At 37.1% G+C, this 25,247-nt stretch overlaps 1 protein-coding gene across 1 annotated transcript; it reads left to right on the top strand.

Annotated features, from left to right (window-relative positions):
* Window positions 1-780: 780 nt before the first annotated feature.
* Window positions 781-25,247, top strand: Hnf4g (hepatocyte nuclear factor 4 gamma). The gene is made up of 10 exons (XM_036179770.1): window positions 781-898; window positions 5,120-5,291; window positions 8,766-8,860; window positions 11,503-11,609; window positions 13,102-13,257; window positions 16,257-16,344; window positions 20,040-20,192; window positions 20,318-20,554; window positions 21,488-21,610; window positions 25,081-25,247. Exons 1-10 carry the CDS (start codon window positions 781-783, stop codon window positions 25,200-25,202), a joined length of 1,371 nt encoding a protein of 456 aa, XP_036035663.1. The 3' UTR covers window positions 25,203-25,247.

The raw sequence follows: 25,247 nt of genomic DNA, 5'->3' as shown, positions 1-25,247 counted from the left end.
GATAGCTTTATTTGGATAATGCCTAGGATGTAATTAGAGAAAGTCAAATGAAATGAATCCTTATTAGTCACTGGGTTGCAGTGTACTAGCCACTCTCCACTTGTGCCCACCAGAAATACGCAATTGTGAAGTAATCCTGACGGTCAGTTGATAGTTTGGGAGGATGATCCACAGCTCATAGTGAGACATTGCCTCTACACTGCTAGAACACGTCATAAATCCTGGTGGCACAAACTGTGAATCTGTTCTACTCCAAAATAAACAAAGCCTGTTTTATTATACATATAAAGGAAACCTGGCCCTGTTACGTGTTCAGTATGTTAAGTGAGAGGTTACAGTTTTAACTTACCTAATTATAAAAGTAATATGAATTTGACCTTTCAAAGTACATGGTCTGTGCTTTGAAGCTCCTCTTGTGGGCTACCACCCATGACACAAACCTGACAGGGACTCCTGTCTGTGTTTAACCCTTCTCTAAGTGACGTCATTTACGGTGTCCTGGAAATCAATTTAGAAAATCATGTTAGTCTACTAAGCACTTCAGATGAGGCAATTCCATGAAGCATTCCAAGATTATCACAAGGAATTGCTCTCATGTGCCATAAAAGAAAAATGAGCAGAATATGGCCTGCTGAAGGAGTTACAGTTTGACAGCCCCTCCCACAGAAGCACTAAAGTCACCCAGTGACAGTTAGCTCTGGTTAGCACTCCCGGGTTGAAAGCCTAACAGTTGCAGCACTCTGGGTGTGTGGAACCATTTGTATGTGTGTCTCTCAACCGATGATGAGGGTTTCAGAGCCGATACTAGACATGGACATGGGAAATTACAGCGAAGTTTTGGACCCAACTTACACAACTTTGGAGTTTGACACCATGCAGATTCTGTATAATTCCAATGGTAAGTTTTTATATGTGAGAGAAGTAAGCCCCAGAGGAGAAGGAAATGGGGCTACTTGAGGTACTAGCTTAGCTTCATTGCTGGGGAACTCAAGAATTGCTTTGAAGGCTACAAATCGGAGGCTTTGTGCATCATCATGAAATTTAAATTCATGTTGCTATGGTTGTTTAATATTAGAGGATATTAGTAGATATTAGATATTTATATTACTAGGATAGCTTATTTTTGTGTTATAAAAAGTAACCTCAGAGTTCTATATAAGCCAGTTGTGGGTAAGAAGCATAGTTTCAAGGGCTATTTCATTTGTTATACATAGTAGTAATAAGTAATTTTGACAGATTGGCCTTGAAAATACATTTCCTATGCAGTGTTTCAGGTGGCTGATGAGCATCTTTACATAGGATGCTGGGAAATTTACCGATTCCCCTCCCCTTCTCATCCTTTCAGAAATCTGATGCTGATGATGAGAAGCTACACTGAAAATTATTGTGCAGTCTCTGTGCCGGCCACAGAAATAAAGGTTTATATTATAACCTTAGGTGGCAGGCTACTGTTTAGCTTCACAGAGCTCTTGGTGTTTATCTACTGTAACATTTTAACTTTAAATAACACGGATTGCTTGGGGTTTGGGTCTTTGTGTAATACAGCTTACTAATCACTCTGAATGTATATTTCTTTTCTAAGGAGAAAGTTTACTCCAGGCAGGTTGTAACTGTTATAACTTAGAGTTATGTATGCTATGGGAAAGGTGTGTATGTGTCTGTGTGTCTCTGTGTATGCTTGTATAGTTTAGGATTTAGGAATCATCTTATGATTATCTTAATAATCTACTGAACTGTGAACTTCATTTACATTTTCAATAAGCAATACCCTAATAGTGAGGAGACTTTTAGAAATTGAAAAACCCAATTCTGTAACTTCACACAAATACAGATGAAGTTATAGTGTAATTCTTAGGAAGACATAGTTTTGATAAAAGATATTCAGCAATTTATTATAATAGAATCAGAGATTTAAAAACAGACCACAGATTCACAAGGATTAGATGTCCCATATATATGTATTGTATTTATCCGTGTATACTAAAATAATTCACATTCATAGTTACTTAACAGCAGTGTCTAACTTGTTTGCTAGTAACAACATTGTCAACTGCATGTAAATATGGCATTAAACATGAAGCCAGAGTTGATTTGTTTTTAATATTTTAATGTTATCCAATAGAGTACAGTTGATTCTGGATAATTCATTTTAAAATAATTTTTATTATTTAAAACAACTTCTAAATTTAACTACAGTTTGATGATATTCTTCCCCTCTCCCAAGTTTATCCAGTCCTAACCCCCTCACTACCCACCCAACTTTAAATTCCTTCTCAAAGAACAAACAAAAACCCAATGTAACAATAAAAATCCTCAAAATCAAGAAATTAAAATAAAGCAGCACCCAGAAAGAAAAAACAAAATAGTACAATATGACAACAGAAAACCCACCCAACTGTAACCAAATCAAAGGATACAAACACATTGTGGAGTCCATTAGGTAGGTCAACTATTCCTGAACATGAGACCTTCCCTGGAGTGCTTGATATGCCCCCACTCCATTGGAGAAAGCCAATTTCCCCTCTCCCAGCAGGCATAAATGATAGCTCCCTTGTTAACTTTTACACTCGTGGCTAGATTTTCATTCAATCATTTTTTAAATATAATAAAATAAAACATAATAAGATAAAACCAAACGATCCCATTGAAGTTGGATAAGGCATACCAACAGAAGGAAAAGAACCTAAGAGAAGGCACAAGAATCAGAGACACTCTCATTCACACACTCAGGAGTGCCATAACAGGACCAAACTGAGAGCCATGTATCTACATAGACTGCCTGGTGTAGACCTGTGAAGGCCCTGTGCACGCTGCTTTAGTCTCTGTGAGTTCATAGGAGCCATGCTTAGTTGATTTTCTCCTGGTGTCCCTCATCCTTTCTGGCCCCTGCACTCTTTCCACCTCCATTTCTGGGAAATTTCCTGAGCTCTAAGGAAAGGGATTTGAAGCAGAGATACCATTTAGGGATGAATATTCCAAGGTCTCTCACTCTCTATGTAATATCTGGCTGTAATTTCAGACACTTCTAACTTGCACATTGCTAATACCTTGTTAATGTTAAAAATTCCTAATATTTATAATCTACATTTTATGGTGTCACATAATTAATTTTTAATATATTTTATTAAAGTTTTTTTGACATTATGAAATACCTATCATGCTATTTATCTATTAAAAATATAGTGTATTCATAAGTAGAATATGCATATCATATAGTATAATTAATATATGCCAACTTTTAAATTCATCCATTTTATTAGATTTACAATAATGATTTATTATTATTCCTGTATTATATGTTCAGTTTATGTTTTATTAATATTTTATGGCTGAATCTATGGCCTTGTACTTACTAGGCAATTGCTTTGTCATTGAAGTATATCCTCAGTCAACCAAATTCAAGTTTAATATAACACCTAATGTATTTAATGCGTTTGAGTTCATTGGAATTCATGAAATATTTTCAAAAATATCAATTCATTAAAATATTTATATATAAAACACACATATGTGTTGTCTTTTCTCTTAAAACTGTATTAGATGCTCCACTGTAGCTGGGCACAGTTCTACAAGGTGGGACACAGTCAGATGAGGGAACCAGATGAATTCTCTGGCATCATGATGTTAATATTCTGTGTAACAATGGATTCATGAACCAGGCAATGATCAAGTACCTTGAAATAACAGGAGTTTGTGGAACTTTAGACTCTGCTTGAAGTTCAGATGAGTGAGGACTGTCAATTCTTTTTTTTTTTTTTCATTTTTCTTTATTAAGAAATTTTCTGCTCACTCCACATTCAATCCACAGACCTACCCCTCCTCCCTTCTCCCATCCCCAAGCCCTCTTTCCCAAACCACCCTGCATCCCCACATCCCCCAAATCAAGGTCTCTCATAGGGAGTCAGCAGAGCCCAGCACACTGAGCCTAGGCAGGTCCAAGCCCCTCCCACTGCACCAAGGCTATGCAAGGTGTCTCAGCACAGTCACCAGATTCCAGAAGCCTGCCCATAGACCAGGGACAGATCCCGATCCCCCTGCCTGGTGCTCCCCAAACAGTTGGAGCCAAACAGCCGTCTTTTGTATCCAGAGGGCCTAGTCCAGTCCCATGGGGGCTCCATAGCCACCAGTCCACAGTTCATGGGCTTCTGCACATCTTCCCATCATGATGTCGGACTGTCAATTCTTAAAGAAGAGTCATGCTGAATGTGAGAACTGATCAGAAACCCTAGAATCAGCTTAAAGCTAGGCTTGGAAAAGTCCAGGCAACTAGTAAAAGTACAGTTGATGAAATCAGGTTGCAAAGAACACAAAAGAGTAGCAGGGGTTTAGAACAGTGAACAGGATGGAAGATGTTCAAGACAGTGGGCAGTAAGAAGTAGAAAAGGCCAGAGTAGGGGATGTCAGTGGGTAGGCCATTTTGGCGACATGAACTGGCCGTCTGTTAGAAAATAAAGAGAAAGGGAGTCCAGAGGACAGTAAGGGAATTATTTAGAAAGCTATTCTAATAACCCTTGGAAAGGATGATGGTACTGGATAAAGGGAGACTGAAGGTGAAGGTGAAAAGTTGGGTGAATACTTTCTTCAATATGGGGGTCACAATAAATAAGTGGTGATAGAAAGAATTCCTGAAAGACACTCAACTTTATCTCTGTTGTGGAACCAAAGACTTTTATGAGGATGACTGAATGAGGCAAAAGATCCACTGGGGTGGGGGCGGGGGGTGGGGGGGGGTGGGGATGGGAAATCTAAGTTCTCTTTTCAACTATTATGCTTCCTAGGTTTCAAAACAAAAGTCTTACATAGGTTCTTAAGTCTTTAAAACTATTCCATGGTGTTATCATGACGTCAATGAAATCTGAGGATTTTTCTATCATACAGTTGATATCTCATATCATGAGACTGCAGGAGATCCCCTTGGGAATGATGCTAGTTAGGGGATTGAGCCCAACAGTAACCCAAAATTAAATGATCACAAATATGAGACAGAAGCCTGCGGAGGATGCTTCTAGCACTTGAGAGAAAGGCACCCCCCGTAAAGCACAGACTGGCCTACAAGTGCTCAGTAGAGCACTCTGCGAAGTGGTCAGCCACACTAACCCTTCTCATCTTTTCTCAACAGACAGTTCTGCCCCAGAGACCACAAGTATGAATACCACAGAAGGTGGTGTCAACTGTCTGTGTGCCATATGTGGGGACAGAGCAACAGGGAAGCACTACGGGGCCTCCAGCTGTGATGGCTGCAAGGGATTTTTCCGGCGCAGCATTCGGAAAAGTCACGTTTATTCCTGCAGGTATTATTAGAGTGCTCATTTTAGCAAAGTTTTCCTTTCTGGTGTCTGAAGATGCTGTGGAGATGTAAGAAAAATAAACTGAGAGCTTCCATAACTCTGTAACTCTGAACAAAATTGCCGAGCTTCAAAAGAGTGTATGATTGTATGTACAGTTCACATTCACACCAGTAGTTCCATCCTATGAACAGGTTGAGACTTGTAAATGTGAATAAAGAAATTCATATTCCTACCACCCAGTTCAGAGCAATATAGTTGAACCCTCCAGTGGACACCTCCCTGGCCACCCTGTCATTCTCTTTAGTGTTCCAGGAGGAACCACCATCTAGAATTTAGGGTTAATCTTTTCCTGTGTCTCTTTATTATTTTATCACATGTTCATACGCCACCAAACACTTGTAAATCTGTTTAAATGGCTTCCTAAGGTGTGTACATAGATTGATTTTTTAATTTCCCTTTCAGGGTTGCTAGATCTTTAAGAACAAAATTATGAAACTACAGATGATTTTGTAACTTACCAACTCAAAGGGTGAAATCTGATTTTTCACTTCCTATTAATTCTCATACTAAATTTACATAATCGACAGTGTTTAGTCTAGATCTCTTTTAGTTACTTTATGTGTCCATACGTTCCTAATAGTCTTTTGATATTGCTTAATCAATATTATAGCTCATTTTAAGTTTAGTAGGGGTTTATCCTGATTGATTTCTATGATAATTCTTGAATATCGATTGTTTAGCTTGACCTTGAACTTTTGACACAACTCACTTTTTTTTTTCTTTCTTTTTTTTTTTTTTTTTTTTGAGACAGGGTTTCTCTGTGTAGCTTTGTGCCTTTCCTGGAACTCGCTCTGTAGACCAGGCTGGCCTCGAACTCACAGAGATCTGCCTGGCTCTGCCTCCCGAGCACTGGGATTAAAGGTGTGCACCTCCACCCTCCGGCACAACTCACTTATTTTAACAGAAGAAAAAATCTGGTTTTATTCTATCAGTAGTAGATATTATCATTGTTACTATTTAGTAGGAATAGAGATTGAATTCAGGGCCTAGCCAAATACTCTACATTGCCAGTCCAGCAATGCTTTGTAAAAATGAGTTGAACATTTGAGAATTCCCAAACCAATAACATTTGACTGTTCAATGTTGATTGAAATTTCAATTTGAATTTTCAATGGAAAATATAGACAGCATTCATCTATTCTGTACCTGTGTCAAGATCTTGAACATGTGATGAGCTTAGTGATGCATGTAATAGAATTTAATACATAACTCCACTAGTATCTACCTCGTGTTGTCTTATAATATTTGCAGGGGAGTTTGACCTAGGTTTATAAAAATATAAATCCTCCACTTTTGAAATATGACAAAAATAAGAACATTTAGATGGTATTGTGTATACACAAGCACATTTCATAGCTAAGTATGAATCATCTCCTCCACCAGACACATTTTCACTATGGTTACATGACACACATAGAGTTCTTCATGTTAACACCTAAAGGAACATAGAGGTTCCATTGTTCTGAGTCATGTGCACTATGAAAAGTCCACACATCACATGAAAAGTGAAGATTCTGACAGTGGAATCTGATGATTTGCACATTTCCTTTACAGGGTGAGCAGGGATAGAACATTTCCCAGAACAGTTCTTTGAGGTTTTGCTAGTCCCCTCAGAGCAGACACAGGTGGATGTTTTGTGCCTGTGTGCTGTTAGCTATCTAAGTTTCTTTACAGTTTTTAGTGTCAAGCAAGCTCTGTGATATATTTTTAATCACTATTATATAGATGCAAACTGAGAGACCATAGTGTCTTGTTTAGTAAAATTTACTTGCCTCAAATGCATCCCATTTCTTAGACTGAAAATTCTAATTTGACTTTAATATTCCTAAGATGCTGAAGCCGGCCTTTTGCTTCTAAAGTACTTAAATCTTCTACTTCAATACTATTCAAGGATGCTTTCTATAACATTTGTTAATGCTACTGTGTATTTGTTAGACTGCAATTTCTTTGAATGGAAAATACAGGCAGCATTCATCTATTCTATGCCTTGAAGATCTTGAACATGTGATGAGTTTAGTGATGCATGTTCTCCTACTTTTGTTGTTTGATTAATGTTAACTAGATATATGCTTCTTGTGATTTTTGGTCATCTGATTTCCCTCACTGAATCTCTTTGTCCCCATATTTAAAAAAAAAAAAATAAAGTCTTGTCTTTTTTACTCTGAGAGCACAACTCACTTGGAGCTTTATTCTTACTCAATGTTAAGTCACAGTCCATGAATTTTAATAGGTCACAAAATGTATTCTGTTACCCTCATCATTTAATAATCATCTGTAAGAAATGAGGCAAGAGCAACACGTGTAGCTAGGAACTTAAATTTTAACATATACAGAATTGTGTGACTATTGCTACCATCAATTAGCAATAGAATTTAGTTACTCTATAAAGAAGACCCTATTAGGGTTTCCAGTTTCCCCAAATCTATGTCAGTGTGAGGAAACTGTTTATCTGCTTTCTGTTTCTACAGATTTACCTCTCTGGACCCCGCATTAATGAACCATGCACTATGGGCCTTTGGTGGCACCTTTATTTGGAAGTGTTTTCAAGGTTCATGAACAGTCTAGCATGTCTGTGGGCCCTTCATTCTTGCTTATTAACAAACATTACTGTTCCATTGTCTGCGATTCTTAACTGCTCATCACTACAACATTTTGTTCACTAAGAAAATACTAATCTAAAAATAGGTTTTCATTTTTCTTGGGTATGTACAGTAGCTTGGAATTGCTGTGTCCTATGTGTAACTCTTTGCTTAACTTTTTGAAAAACAACTAAACATTCTTCAAAAAAAAAAGCAGCAACAGCATTTAATATCCTATCCTACAGTGTATAAGAGTTACCATTTTTTTTACATTTTCAGCAACACATGCACGCCCCCTCCCATTCTGGGCTTTCTAAATAGAATAAACCAATACATCATTAAGAAGTTACATTCTCAGTCCTGTTCTCAATAGTTTGTAATTTGACAATTTTAGTAAACCTCAATCCAACTAGAAGTCATTTAAAATTAATAGGATAAAAACATTTAAAAAGAAAGAAAAGACATGAGTGTAAAAGCTATGGATCATGATACACTGTCCACCGTGCTAAAATTGTTTAGCAGTAAACATCAAAATTTATATGACAAAGATTTTAAAGCTAGGTTTGGTGTTTGTGACTCATAATTATGTACACTAGCCCAAAATGATGTAGCCATTCAGTTTTATGTTAGTATGAAGACTATCTGAGAGGTGAGCTTTGCATTGCCATGTATGTGCATGCCTACCATGAGATGCTCAACTTCTTAGAGAATTGTTTTTGTGCATGCTTTATATTGAGCTTGATTTGACTGCAATTACTTAAAATCTATTTGGTTGCTTATGTGCTTTTTTTTGATAAATGATGGGTTTCTGTGAACTAATGTGTGCTTCCTGTTATAGGTTCAGTCGCCAATGTGTTGTTGACAAAGACAAAAGGAATCAGTGTAGATACTGTCGATTAAGAAAGTGTTTTCGAGCAGGAATGAAAAAAGAAGGTAATAATAATAATAATGATGATGATGATAATTAACACTATTGATGAAAAGTGATAACAATGTGCAAGGAATCTCATTAATCACATAATCTACTTAATAAGCTATTATTACATTAATGGGGAATTTGTCAAAGAGTTCCTAGAGATAAAGAATTTAACCCAAGGATTCGCAGTCAGTCAGTAGTAGAACTAGAGCTTATCTGCTCTGATTCTGATACCACCCTCTACATCAGCAAAATCTATAGCTCTTCAAATCTATAGATTAAAGCTAGGGATGTATTGTTTACACAATTTTCATTCTTACTAACAACCCACTATCTTTACTCATCTCATGAACATCAATTACATATCATCCTTTTATGCATTCCTCTATTTAAAAATATTCATTGGACATTGCTGTTTCCCAAACGCTGTTCCAAGTACCGAGATTTGAACTGAGGACTTGATAAACAAGATAGTCCTCTATCTTGAGAAGTTTACATTCTATTCAATAACAGAAGCAGTGCAGACCTGGTATTAGTGTATGTTGGCTTTATTTCTGTCATGTTAAGTCATCTCCTATCTTTTCTCATTATGATATGTTTAGAGACAAGACTGTTACTCATCCCCAACATCTGGCAGATTTAGCAGCTCTAAGATTTTATGCCAGCAATTTGTTGCTTGCCTGTGTCTGTCACATGCAAAGAACTGTTTTCCACAAGATGATTACAAATTTAAAAAAAATAAAGTGAAATCAAATCACAATACTACAGAAGCATAAAATATATGAAATCCATTTTGAACATAGCTATTTTTCTCATAACTCAGTAATTTAAAATCACAAAAAATTCATTAGCTTTTATTGCTTTGCTAATCTTAAGAGAATATTACAAAAGTAAATTTCACTAAATTAAAGAGGCAATTTTTCCTTTCACAAATGACATAAGTAATGTCTCAAAAGCTTCATTAGGTAGCATAATTTATCAAATATCTTTTTGCCTTATTACGTGAAGACCAATCTTTGCCTTATAAATTGTAAACAACACCAAGCCTGCATTTCCCTTTTAAGTCTTACTATTTAGGAAATAAAATTACCTTTGAAAATAGTGAAATTATATCTTCTACTGTTCATAAAATGATGGTTTGATTTTACTAAATAGATTGGAAAGTAACTTTGGAGTTTCAAAATTGATGCACTCACTCTTCAGTAAATAATAGAGCTTAATGTCAATATTAATTAAGTGGAAAGAGAAATGTGGATTTTTGTAAAACTTAAAAACAGTGAAAATACTGTAAATGCTTCTGATATATTTCAGCACTTTTATAAAGTTTGGTCATATGGATGAAATTTAGAAAAGCAGAGGAATGTCTTACTTTTTCATTTCTGTATATGTATTTCCACATAAAGGGAAAATAATTGAAATAATTAGCTATTAGTAGGTATGATTTTTTAAATATAAAATGTTAAATATTTGATTTATCCTAATGATGTCTCTGTAGACAAAAGCCCACTCTTTTTTCTTCCAATTTAACAGAATAAGTAGTTGCAATTCTTAGGTCTCTGTGACACTGATACAGAAATTGCTGGATTTCTTTGCTGGAGAAAACTTTGGTAGTTTGATATCTACAGCCATACCATCCTGAATGAACCCAGTCTCTTCATATTTCCAACAGAACTGATTAAAGCATGAACCTAAACAGTTGGGGGCAGGTATAGGCCATTTTTGTCTTGTCTTTAGTTAATGAAAGATCATTTTACATTCTTATTTTTGAAATTTAACATTGACATCTGACACTTTTTATAAGCGTATTTATGCAAATTTATGGAGTTCCTTTTTGTTCTTCTTATACTTAAATATTTGGTTTTAAATTTGGATTTTGGACATGTCCATTATTTATTCTTACTTCTCTGAATCAAGGAAGCAGGCCTGCCTCTCTCAGAGACATTTTATATAATATAAGGGATAATTTTATCTTTCAGAGAAGCAGATATTCAGGCCTCCATTTTCTAGGGAGATACCTCAGATTGTGCAATGATTTCTGAAGCTAACATCAATGAACATTGCTTTATAAAAGTCACAGATTTGATTAAAGCCATCATAACTAAAATAAATTTTGGTAGTATTTTATGCTAAGAAGAAAATAGGAATTTCAGAATCTATGACTCACCCCTCCTGATAGTGGCTATCTCATTATCTTTGACCAGGCCAACCTGGCAGGCAATATTCCTCCTTAGTTACCTCACAGTTTTATTAACTGTGAGAAAACAGAAGACCATCTTATTCAAAACAGAGCATGTCAAAACTGGGTGACCCAATAGTTCCCAACATACAACCCATCACCAATTCCCAGTAACTGTATTTTATGAGCTCTGTCCAAAAGCTTGGCTATTCCTACCTTTGAAAGTGATTCAAGAAGAAGAAGAAGAAGAAGAAGAAGAAGAAGAAGAAGAAGAAGAAGAAGAAGAAGAAGAAGAAGAAGAAGAAGAAAAGAGAGAGAGAGAGAGAGAGAGAGAGAGAGAGAGAGAGAGAGAAAGGCAGTCTTTCTTTATTTTGCATCTTGAGAGACCATCTCTGAACTTCTGTACTTTTCCTTTTTTCTAATCATATGTCCTAGCCTGCATTAGGGATCTAACTAATTATAACTGTTTTTTTTTTTCCTTAGCTGTGCAAAATGAGCGGGACAGAATCAGTACCAGAAGAAGCACATTTGATGGCAGCAACATCCCCTCCATAAACACTCTGGCACAAGCTGAAGTTCGCTCTCGCCAGGTACGCACCACACCTCAGCACTGGCTCTGTTCAGTAGAACCCAGTGTCTGCTGATACGAAGACTATAATCTGAGCACACTGTTTTGTTCATTCTTTGCTAAAGTTAACCTAGACAAGCTCAAAAGAATAACTTTGAAAGTAGTAGGAGAATCATTGACTTAGTTTGGAATTTTTTTCTGAATAGGACCTTATCTTTAAATTGTTGGGATGTTTATTTATGAGGCTGAGTAAAAATAAGACACCATGATGCTCTAGTGGCAATATTCTATTGGTTGAATCTGTGAAATGAACTGCCACAATTTTGAGGGACTTTGTCATCAGAGTTTCCTTAAAATTTATGTTTGAACTCAAGAAGTCAACTCACTACCTCCTGAGGGAGCCAGTTTTTCTGAGAATTAAAGGCAAAATTCACAAAACAGGGAAGAAAGTAATTTTTTTTTTATTTTCAAATTTTAGAATAAGGATATCAGGTGTAAAGTTAAAATGGTAAATCATTCATTTTACACATAAAACCCAATCATTTAGGAGTTTGATATAGAATCTTTTGAAGAGAGTATATTTCAGCATTGCCTTTATTGGAAGTGTTGGGGTGTTTGTCTATGACAAAGCAAATCATGAAATAGCTAAGTAGTTAATCAGGTCCTGTAAGGCCGGTGAGTCTACTTTCGTTCTTGATAACACAGGAGTAATATGATGAGGTTACCATTGCATTATCATCACTATTACTTGAAGATTACTTGATGATCCAATAAAGCATTTAGAGAATGACTTGAAGGGGAACTGGAAGGACACCCCTAGGTTCACATGCACATACACACATACACATGTGAGTACACAGTTAACATTAGTTTTCCGAGACTTTGATTAGGTAGGATTTGCTTTCTCAGAGAAAACATTTTAAAGTCTCATTTATATTTTCACACAGTCAAAAGTGATGTGCAATTAAAGATTGTCATTGTGTGTTAAGCTTTCTTCCATTTCCGAGGCAAAGGTTTGTTTCTTAATTTTTTTTTTTTATGGCCTTGTGTTTAGTGTGGCATCATCAGTATTTCTAGTTTCTTCTCTAAATATTTCTCACCTTTTATAAATTTTATCCACTGGCTATTTTTCATCAAATCAACAACTTAATGATGGACTTACTTAGCGAAAATATGAGTTTTAACTTAAAAAAAAATCACAGAGTTTATTTCTTATGGTTACTATCAATTTCTTTATGTAACCAGTTTGAACTATAAAATTTCTCCTAAAGCCTAGCCTGGTTTATAGATTTGGTATTTAAAATAAAATCATATACTCAGAGTGTGGATTTATATACATGTTTTAAATTTAGCTTTAAGCCAATAAGGATTTTGTTTCTCATATCTGATATTAAAGTACTATGATAATAATAATTTTGCTTCCATGCTGTTTACTTTGTGTAGTCATAGACAAAGGATTATTGTCTATCCAGTAGTTTCAATGATAAATTAATGTAATGTTCTATTAACATTAGATCTCAGTCCCAAGCCCCAGTGCCAGTTCTGACATAAACGTTAAGAAAATTGCAAGCATTGGTGACGTTTGTGAATCTATGAAGCAGCAGCTCTTAGTCTTGGTGGAATGGGCCAAGTACATCCCTGCCTTCTGTGAACTGCCCTTGGACGACCAGGTAGGACTTACAAGAAATCATGACTCCCTCCGAAAGTGCTTTTGATCTTTGCCAAGTTCTTGTGCTCTTTGATTTATATTTGTAATTTGGTATATTAGACAATGGATGAACTATTTTGTGTTCCAAACACAGGGTTTTTCTCATCTTTTTATCTCCTTATTCTGTCAAGTGACAGAACTGTCTTGTGTCTATTGTCAGGCTCTAGCAAAATTATTAATTGGTCAAGAGTTGATCAGGGCACTCTTATGCAGTCTTGGGGTTTAAATATTTCCATGAGGAAGAAAGATTAACAGCAAACACTCATGAAGTTTTTTGACTGTTAGAGGAGTAAATATTTGGTAGGTTAGTGGAAGAAGGTAGTGTGCCTTGGTGTTTTTATTTTCCTAAAGGTACCGAATTAGGTCCTTCAGAAATGCCTGGCAACTCCTTGACAGAAAACAAGTGGGATGTGTTGATGTCTTGGTGGATTCTTTATATAATTAACATGTAAGAGTCTTCTTTCGCGCCATCAGTTTTATTCTGGCACTTACTGTCTCTAAACATAGATGTGGCATAATGTCCATAGTTTCCATGTCTGAAATCTACAAAGAAAGAGAAACTAAGATATAGGCTTCTTTATATTCATTTTTAAACTTGGCAGAGTTATATTAAGAAATTTTAATTAATGATTAGAAACAGATTTCCTCATTAGTGCATAAAGATTTATTTGGATTTGATTCACTTCGAGCTTTTCTTCCTAACGCATATATACCTTTTTGTAGATGAAAATAGTTTTAAAATTTCTATTTCTTTCGCACTAAATGAATCAATAAAACTAAGAGTTTAACCCAGGGTGTATACACCCTCTGAGCAGTGCAGTTACTGATACAGGAAAACCTCACCAAATATAAGAGAAAGCAAGTGTGTTTGTGTAAAATCAAGGAAGATGGAAATAGGTACATACCAGAATGGAACAGAATCATCATAGGAAGTTAGCAATTCTATTTCTAAGAAGGTATTTTATTTCGTGACAGGAAAAAGTTCCATGAAAACTGAAATCACTCTTACAGTGTTTTGTAACTCCCTTCCTGGAGTGAGTCACAGTTATTGACATGTCATAAAGATAGCTTGACTCAGAAGATTATGCTAGAGTGAATAATGCTAAATTGCTAAAAACCTGCCAGTCTCACCCCAAGCAATATAAGTAGGGCTGTGTTATTTATCAGCTTTATATTTTTATTATCGTTCGTCTTTAAAAACGACTGAGTTATATATGAAGACTATGATCCAAATATTGGGAAATTGAAGATCAGTAACTAGTTAAACAGCTTTTGTTTATTGTTCATTAATACTAACAACATAACATTAGTAGTTACTGTTAGTGAATGCCTGTTGTGGGTAAGGCACTGGGAATGAATTCTCAAATGTGTGATCAAGTATGTTATTCCATTTAATTCTTTTAGGAGCTGTGTGGGGTAGGTGTTATCTCCATTTTACAGTTCCTGAAACTGGACCCCAAATCAGTTTATTCTTATCCATGAATCCCTGAGATGACTATTTTTATTAGGAGACTACTGGTTTCAGTTAGAATCTGAGGGGATCCTGCAGTAAAAGTGAAGATTGCTTCATTGGTCTCATAAACTTTGTGGTCTATTTTGGAGAGACTGATAATAAAAAAAAAATACACAAATTATGAGTAAGTTGACTCTAGGTGGGGATTAGTTCTATGAAATTCCATAAAATGGAACAGGATGCCTTGAAGGATGAAAAGGGGTGGGATGGAAGTACTTTATGGTGGGAATCAGAGAAGATGTCCCCCAGACCAGAATGGCAGGGGCCAAGGTCAAAGGAGAAGAATTCTGAGTCCATGAACACTGTGCTCAAAGGCTCTCAGGCAGGTGGAGCAGTGTGAACAGCGAGTGCTATAAGATAAAGCAGGAGGAGGAGGCAAAGGAGATAATGTCCACTCACCTCATGTCACCTGTGATGCCACAACTGAGAAATCTAGATTCAATTTTAAGGACACTATGAAACCACTGAATCGTTTTTTAGCAGAGAGGTGACATTGATTCAGCTTCTCATATACACATATGAGCGCTCTCATATATGTATATGAGAAGCTAAATCAAAGATACATGAGAACTGGGGATGTAATGAAGAAGTAAAAATAACCACAAAGTGTGATGGAGTGGTCCAGGACACAAGTGACAGCCTGGGCCAGGGTGGAAGCCACAAAGAAGAGAAGCAGTGGATGGATTCAGCTTACTCGTTAATAAGCATCCCTGAATAGTTGAAGAACATTCCAAATAGGCTCCTATTTGGACACAAACAATCATAGGTGGATAATGGTACCATTTACAACTGTGCAGAAGACATAGGAGAAGTAGTCATTTGGGATGTATTACGCTTGCCTTGTTTCCTCTGGTTTTTAGTGATGAGGCCCAGCATGTAACTGAGTGTAAGAATGAGGCTCTGTTGAATGGTCACTGCTGTGAATCAGATACCCAATCTAGAAACAGGCAGGACCCAGCCATCTTTCCTTCTTCTTCGCAAGCCTTTGTTTGGCTTTTGTTTATTTCATTTGTTATTTGCAGGAAATTATGTTTATACATATTTCGTCATTTTTTCATTTAATCGTTCATAATTTTCAGGAAGACATTTGGTAATTCATTTTATATATGAAATCCAAACCTATTAGGCAGTGCATGTAAGGTTAAACAGGGAATCAAGGAGCGGGTCACCAAGCTGGGGTGTGAACTCAAGCCTGTACCATTCTGCTTGCCTCAGAAATAGATCTGCTTTTCTCTGCTACCCCAAAATCAAACATTTCTGATGTGCTAAGTTAGAAACTTAGAAAGCCTAATCATTTTAAGTATGTATGAATATTACATGTCAGAACAAAACAAGGCAGAAAAGGAGTCAGGCTTAAGGAAGACTGTAAGTTAATCTGACTCACCTTGTACTGTCTTTTAATCATTGTATTTTATAATTAATTGTTAAACTTGCAAACTTTCATTAAGGTGGCCCTGTTGAGAGCTCACGCAGGAGAACACTTACTGCTTGGAGCTACAAAGAGATCCATGATGTATAAAGATATTTTGCTTTTGGGTAAGATTTTTTTTAAAAGAAGGAATTATGCATATTTTACATTTACAATATGTAAGATCTATTCTGCATGTGTAAAGCACACAGACATTGGGGAATGGTCCTCTGATTTTAAAGGTGTATGCCATTCATCCTACCCTTAATCAGCTCTATTGTGGTGCGTGTAGTGCGTGCGTTCATTCGTTCGTGTGTGTGTGTGTGTGTGTGTGTGTGTGTGTGTGTGTGTGTGTGTGTGTGTGTGTGTGTTTGGTGCCTGGTGCGATCAGAGAACAGATTGCTGGAGTTGTTCTCTTCTTTAACTCTGTGTATCCCAGAAATGGAATCAGGTTCTGCTGTGTGGATATAACCATCTTTAGTTACTGAGCGGTCTTGCTGGCCCTCCTTTTCTTTGATTTGACTGAATGTAAGTTCAGAGTGCTGTGAAATAATGGGGAGACACTGAAACTTAAAAATGTAATAGGGATTTTGCTCTGTAAGCCTAATGCTGACTTCTGTTTAAGACTTTCCAAGACAAAGAATACCATTAAATATCCAACTATTAAATGCTCTGTCAGAGACTCCTTAGTGAGCTATTTTATACTCTTTCAGTGAACATATTTATTTCCTATGATCTGGTTGTTCATAATATGCTATACAATAATTTTATTAAAAATGGTGGACAATGTCTGAACAATTCTGGTAAGTGGAATTGTAAGAAGCTGCAAAAGAATAGAGTGTTGAAGGTAAAAATACATGAGAAGACCCATTGTTTTCACTACAAATTGTCTCAGTCTAGTCCTGGTAACTCAGAACATTAGGTTCTGAGTGATATTTTGGTCCCAAATGTAAACAAATGGAACACAGTTTCAGAGTAGCTACTACCTATTAAAGGTTAATATTTATTAAATACTCTGCTTTAAGTGCATTGTGCTAACATACACTCTCCCATTTAATCACTGAAACAAACCCTACTGCCCTGCTCATTCTACAGTGAAGAAATAGAGAAAGGGAATGTCTTGACCATGATGGAAAGTCAGGTCAAGGAAGGCAAGACAAGGAATTCCAAACCATAATGGGACTACAGAATGTGCCCTGGACCCCAGCTAAGTGCTTTGGTTACGTTTCTACCAAACACTGCAACTACTGTCCTTTCTGTAAATCTTTTGACAACATACGCTGGAAAACAAGTGTTCCATACCTCATTCTTGCTTTTTCTTTAATAACTAGGTCAGCTATTTTCACATAACAGAGTAAGACACACACATACAAAGAAAACTATATGCAATGATAGATATGTTCATTTGTGTGACTGTGGTAATCATTTCTCTTTCCGTGTATCACACTAACACACTTTAAATATGTACAGTATTTTAATCCCTCACATATCAAGAAAGCTAATATGGGAGCTGGAAGAAAGGTTATCATTTTAGTGATTGGACACTTTTGACACATAGAGCCTTGGCAAAATACCCAAAATAATCTACTTATAAGAGGGAAAGATTAAGCCAGGTGGTGGTGGCACACACCTTTAATCCCAATACTCAGGAGGCTGGCAGATCTCTGAGTTCAAGGCCAGCCTTGTCTACAGTGAGAGTTCCAGGATGGCATGACTACTCAGAGAAACCCTGTCTTTAAAAAAACAACAACAACAACAAACCAAACAAATAAAGGTGGAAAGTGTGTGTGGCTCCAAGTTCTAGAGGTTTCATTTTATAGGTGCTTGGCCCTATTGGGAAAGCACAGAACACCATGGTAGGAGTGTTTCACAGAGGACACTGTTCATATCAATAAGAGAGAGAAGGCTGGTGTCCACATATTCCCTTCAAAGGGACACCTTCAGGACTGGAGAGATGGCTCAGTGGTTAAGAGTATTGGTTGCTCTTCCAGAGGACCAGAGTTTGATTCGCAGTACCCATAGCATGGCTCACAACCATCTGTTATTCCAGTTCACCAGGCTCTGACAGCTCTTTCTAGCTTCTGTAGGTTCTTGGCATGTATGTACTGCACAGAGAAACATGCTCACCAAACACTTGTGCAGGTAAAATAAAATTAAAATTAGAAAAAAAGCACACCTTCAGTGAAATATCCCTCTCCTTTTGGGCCCCAATTTTAAAGGATTCATCATTCCTCAGAGATGCTTTAAGTTACAATTCAAAAATTCAATACCTAGGCCTTCAGGAAATATTCAAGATCAAACAATAATGATCACTTTACCTGTAGCAGGATAATTAAAAATACATTTTTCATATAACACCAGGAAATAGTGGTCTTGGTTTATTTTAGAAACTATGACAAATATTTACCATAGTATATAATTAGATAAAGTCTAAGGTAGAAAGACCTAGAAGGATTAGCTGCTCTCTCACATTTCTGAACTCCCTTGAATTCAATTCAATAAATTGGTCAAGCCACCTACCGCTATTTAAAGAAACATGTCTTAGTTAGGGTTTCTACTGCTGTGATAAAGCACTGACTAAAAGCAATTTGAGTAGGAAAGGGTGTATTTTGCCTTCACCTCCACATCGCTATTCATTGTTGAAGAATATCAGGGCAGGCGCTCAACTAGGGAAGGAGCCTCGACACAGCAGCTGATGCAGAGGTTACGGTGGGGGTGGGGGCGGGGCGCTACCTCCTGGCTTATTTGTCATGGCGTGCTCATCCTGCATTGTCACAGACCCCAGGACCACAAGCTCAGGAATGGCATCAAGCACAGTGGACTAGGCCCTCCTATATCAACCACTAATTCAGAAAATACCTAGTAGACTTACCTACAGCCAGAACTTACGGAGGTACTCTTCTTAGGTGACTCTAGCCTCTGTCAAGTTGATATAAAAAGCCAGCAGGCACAACAAGGAGGAGCAGTCTTGGGAGATGGCTGAGTGGGTAAAGTTCTTGTCACACCATTGTGAAGAGTCAAGTTCATATCCCCAAGACCCATGTACTGTCAGGTGCTACAGTTTGCTTCTATAGGCCCAGTACTTCTATTGGGGGATGGCAGGAAAAAGAAGGCGACTCCTTGGATGCTCATGGGCCTACTACTCTGGCATACAGTGTGGAACTTCAAAAATTTCCTATATTAAACAAGGTGGAAGGTGAAGTTGCCCTCTGACTTGTATGCATGTTCTGGATCTATCCTAGGCCTGGATGCCTGACTGACGCCACCCCCACCCCTCCACACACACACAAATAAAAGAAAAGAAAGAGAGAACCTGAAAAGATGGAGTATACTATCTGTGAGGCAACACATGACAATACACATGCTAACTTTTTTCCCCTACTTAAGCTTGTTTAAACTGCATCTGATCCGGCCTTACTCCGAGAGCACCAAAGCATGCTGGCTTTAATCCACTGTTAGCAAGAAAGATTCTTTAGGATTTGTGTTCAGCTCGTTAATGAGTGAGGCACTAATAGAGGTCTGACACAGAGGAAGGCTAATCATTATCGGTCGATTCTCCCCTGTCAATTATTAGCTGGTTATGAGTCTGTACTTTTGTGTTATCACCAGTGACTGGGGCTGTTAAAACGCACATGGGCACATTATCGTTATCGATTCTCTGAGTGTTGTGATGTTCTTGCCTCACTAACTCAGTGCTACAGAAAGGTGCAATACCCAACACAGTCCCTGCCACAACAGACCATTTTGAACATCGATACATAAAAAGGCAAATAGTGTCCAACAGTCCCACAGAGAAGGTGATTAATTCTTCATTTTCTCTCAGGAAACAACTACGTTATTCACCGGAACAGCTGTGAAGTTGAAGTCAGCCGTGTGGCCAATCGAGTCCTCGATGAGCTGGTTAGACCATTCCAAGAGATCCAGATAGATGACAATGAGTACGCATGTTTGAAGGCCATTGTGTTCTTCGACCCAGGTTTGTTTTCAAAACTGAAAAGTAGTGGCCTGAGACTTAAACTCTTCTTTTCCATCTACGTGTCTTTCACTCTCACACTCCAGGCTGATGACTTCCTAAGTGTGCCTGCATCTGTTTCTCACCAGATGCCAAGGGACTGAGTGACCCTGTGAAAATTAAGAACATGCGATTCCAGGTACAGATCAGCCTGGAAGATTACATCAATGACAGGCAGTATGACTCCCGAGGCCGGTTCGGAGAGCTGCTCTTGCTGCTGCCAACCTTGCAGAGCATCACCTGGCAGATGATCGAGCAAATTCAGTTTGTCAAACTGTTCGGCATGGTCAAGATTGACAACCTCCTTCAGGAAATGTTGCTGGGGGGTGAGTGCCCTGGCGCCTTTTTCTTATTGCTTAGCTTTCCTGCCCATACATTAGAACAAGGTGACCCTGTGTCTCCTGTGGCCTAGATTTATGTCATTACTTTGAGGTTCCCATTCCTCCCTGCTTTTGGTCTTCGAACAAGACATACAAAATCTAGTTTGTTACATTTAGAAAGTCTACAGGGCCCAAGGAAGACAAAAGGTCTTGAACAGATTCAAATGCCCGTTCTTACCAGCCCTTGGCAATGCTTGTGGATACCGCCCCTTTGACTTCAATTCTCAGACCCTGCTTTTAGAGCACTGAGAAATATAGAATTTTTTTTGTCTTTAGTTTCTTTAAAACTCTAAAAACAAAGAAATAGCTGCTTAGCCCATATAAGAATCAAATGGCTTAAAAATGAACATTTTGCTCCTGAAGAAATTAATTGACATAAACTAGAAGAAGAAAATGCAGCTTCAGGGTTGCAATAAATGTCAGGAACAAGTTAAGGAATCATTATTTTATGTTCTGATACAGATTAAATTTCCTTGTAAAGTCACTGTATTTATTTTTTGGTTTTCTGGTACTTAATGTGTTCCTAATGATATCTTTCTGAAATAAAAGTTGTCTGTGCCATTAGGGTGAATCCAAATATTATAAACTTGAGGTAAGTGATTCTTGGAATTGCCTTAACAACAGGCAGTAAACCTAATGATTCCAGGAAACAGCACACAAGGCCCATTATTAATACTCAACATTATGATATAGCATTCATTTCTCCAATGCACCATGAAAGCTGACATTGTCTTTAACACAGGGGTAACTCTCTCCATTTGTTTTGAATTTTCTAAAAGTACTTTGCAAATAGCACTATTTAAACTGTCATTGGAAACATGCATCAAGGTCAAGCCACAGTAAATGTCACTAATGCAAACACTTTGGTTTCTTTCATAGGTGCTGCCAATGATGGCAACCATCTCCATCACCCAATGCACCCACATTTGTCTCAAGATCCACTAACTGGGCAAACTATACTTCTAGGTCCCATGTCCACACTGGTTCATACAGACCAGATCTGTAAGTACCTGGGGAAATCTCCTGCTATAGCATCTCTTAACTTTAGTTATTTGGGGGAATTATAATTTAGGATAGGAAACTGTTAGTTCCCAAGAACTACAGATCTTAGATAGGCTTTCCTCTGTTGTACATACCTGTGAGACTTAAAGGCCCAGTTCATTACTTACTCTCTCTATGTATGATTTGATTCCCAAACTGAAGATGTAAATATTTAAAATTTTCTATTCTATGTGTCTTTGCAGCATAAAGCATACAGATAGTTATTGTCTTTGTGTTGGTGTAGGGCCATACAAACTGCCATACAAATTGAAACCAGACCAATAAATTGTAATAAACGATAGAACAATTATGTTTGCTCATGACCTTTAAAATTGGCAAACTATTAAAAACTTTACTACATACTAAAAATGTATAGAGAAAGTGAAAACAACAAACTTGTGATATTGATTTAGGTAGCTGTAAGGGATCAGAAACAGTGAGTTCCTGAGTAGACTTGAATTTCAATTTCCAGCACTATTGTTTATTGTCTCTTCACTGCTTTTCATCTCTGTTGGCCAATTCTCCTTTCAATTGTCCAGTTTTTAAATGGCTACCTGAGTTCATCATTGTGGGGCAAGGAAGAAGGCAACTCAATTCTATGTCATCTGCTTGAACCAAAGAAAAGGTATCAGTGGGCCATCACAGACAGGGAGATACATTGAGACCAGTGACTTGTCATAAAGGCTTCTGGTATTTAGGTAGTGGTTTCTAGATGAAAGCTTGAGAGGAAGTTTTGTTTATGCAGGTATATGTGGGTAATTGTAAGTTACCATGGTAACTGGATTTTAAACCATGTTGTTGAGCGTAATACATTTTAACTAAGCCATGGTAAATAGAATTCCGGTATATAATAATTGTGCAAAATGAGGCTACTTATGAAAATTCTTTACACTTCTAACAACTATTAAGTATTATAGGTTGTCAGTGACAATGTTAACTACACATTAGTGTAGGTTTAATGCGGATTTTACTTTTCTAACCTACTCTGGGGATAAAAATTCAATTTGACATGGCATCTAGAACTGATTGGTTAATCATATGTTAGTGAATTTTCATAAGTGCGGCGCTATCCGAGAGTGACTACTCAGCAGGTAAGATTTGTTTTGGTGCATGGTTTGCGTGCCTGCATTATGTGCAGACAGGGCTTAGTGCAGCCAAGCTTCTCATTTCTCAGCAGCCAGGAAGCAGAGAACAAGAGGCAGGGATGGATCAGGAACAAAATGCTTTCTAGAGACAATCCGCAGAGATCTACTTCCGAAGGAGAGGATTCCACCACTCATAACACACCATTAGTTGGAGAGTAAGCTTTCAATATGTGATCTGAGGGAAATATCAAAACATAAAATAACTGCTTATGAATCTGTACCTACGATTCCAAAATTTACCTTTCATCTGTTTACTTTTAATACCAAACCAACTAACACACTTCACTGGCTTTAATTATTGTGATATAGTTTTATGCATAGTTGCATTGCCTACTGACTATACAATAGTCTTTAATAACTATTTATAATGCTGATGAGCCCAGATGTTTCATGAAATTGCACAGTTTGGAAGTTCAACTACAGGGAAATGGCCTGTTATCATTCTGTCCTTCAGAAATAAGCACTGATGGATATTTTATTGTCATATATTTTATTGACATCTGTAGCTGGAGACCTTCTCTTCAGCCCCCTCAAGCCCTGTTAGCCCACTTATAAAATAAACACAGAGACACTTACATTATTTAAACTGCTTGGCCATTAGCTCAGGCCTACCATTGTCTAGCTCTTACTCTTATATTTAGCCTATTTCTATTCATCTATACTTTGCCACATGGCTCATGGTTTACTGGTACCTTACATCTTCCTTGTCATGGCGGCAGGTGGCAGTGTCTCCCTCCCCTCTGCCTTCCACTTCCCAGCATTCTCTTCTCTGCTTGTCCTGCCTATACTTCCTGCCTGGATACTGGCCAATCAGGATTTTGTTTATACAGAGTGATATCCACAGCAGACATCATTGATGGTGTCACAGAAAAAGTATCAGAAAAAAATCTATACATGTTAGAAATAATAGCATACATTTAAATCACACTTCTTATTAACAAATATTATTTGAACAAAATAATGGATTTATGACATTAAAACATATCTTTGTAAACAATTTACTAATATTCACCCATCCACTGCTCTCTCATCCCCTTGTAATGCTATATTTCATTTCATAAATGCTAAAGGACAGAGAGAAGGAGAGCCCAACATTGTGCCCGAAAAGATGTAGAATTCTGTCCCTTGGAAACTGATAATTTATAAACTCAGAATTCAATTAAATACATTAGCAACACATTAACTTTGCTTGTGCTTGCTTGGAACTATTTGCAGTATATGCAAAGCCAAGTGTTAAACACCAACTAAAAACTTCAGTGTTTTCTTGGTCTGGAGGGAAGACACCTAAAAATTTAAAAATTTGACTATTCTAATTGTCAAGGAATAATTTGAATACCAAATTTCTATATTTCTATTCAACCAAGTGATATTAAGAATGCTATTTTTTCAGTAATTGCTAATCCATACTTAGCAATAATATAAAGTATTAACCGATACAAGTAAAAAGGAGATTGTTCTTGTTTTTATAAGCATTCTTTAAAAACTGAAAAATTTATAAAATTCGTAATGTGAGCAAACATTTAATGCTAGTTCTATTAAATATTTTGTTTTCTAAAATTAAAGAATATCATAAATTTTATTTTATAATTTGGTAAAATTTCACAGTAGGAAGGAATATTTCCCACACAATGAAGTATTTAAACTACATTTCAAAAATTTTTTCAGTTCCATTTTTTATATTCACTTACTTTCTATTCAATTATGCAGTCTTGCTCTTAGCATTCAAGGGATTGGACCAGGCCAGCTCAATCATAATAGGATTGTGAAGCAACAAACTAGTGTGCTGCAAAGGCTGTGACTGGGGCTTAGCCTTCAAAACTCCTGTAAAGTAATAGAACTTTAGTTTTAGATCAGCTAATGTGCATGAACTAGTGGAGTACAGGCCACATACATTTTAATCTTATGCATTATTTTAACTGCAGATGTTATTAAGATTGCTTTTTCTAATATTTGGGAGAAATCAACACACTATTAATTCTCTTCACTAACTTCTTTCTTCTGGGTGTGATGGCGAATGTATGAAAGGCAGGAAACATCTTGAAGTGAGAGCAGATTGCTTAACATGACCATCCATCATTATTTAGCTCTGTTTAGGAAGGGAGGGTAAGTATCTTACCATTAGTATGTCAATGGCCTGATAATTCCTTATAAACATCAATACTTCACACGTGACCTTTTACTCAAACTATAATAATGCATATTGACCATATTGACAATATGTAGGACTTCGTGTGGTGAGGCAGAATGACCGCTCCTCTCACATACAATTCTCTGCTTCCTTTTCAGCAACTCCAGAAACCCCACTGCCTTCCCCACCCCAGGGCTCAGGACAAGAACAGTACAAAATCACTGCAAACCAAGCTTCTGTCATTTCACACCAGTCCCTCTCTAAACCAAAGCAGTTGTGAGAATGTGCTTGCTTCTGACTGGTACTGTATAAATGTGAAACACAT

The sequence above is a fragment of the Onychomys torridus genome, chromosome 2 (genome assembly GCF_903995425.1).
Source record: "Onychomys torridus chromosome 2, mOncTor1.1, whole genome shotgun sequence".
Classification (NCBI taxonomy): Eukaryota; Metazoa; Chordata; class Mammalia; order Rodentia; family Cricetidae; genus Onychomys; species Onychomys torridus.
Note: the sequence above shows the minus strand (reverse complement) of the source record. Positions and strands in the feature narration are given on the sequence as shown.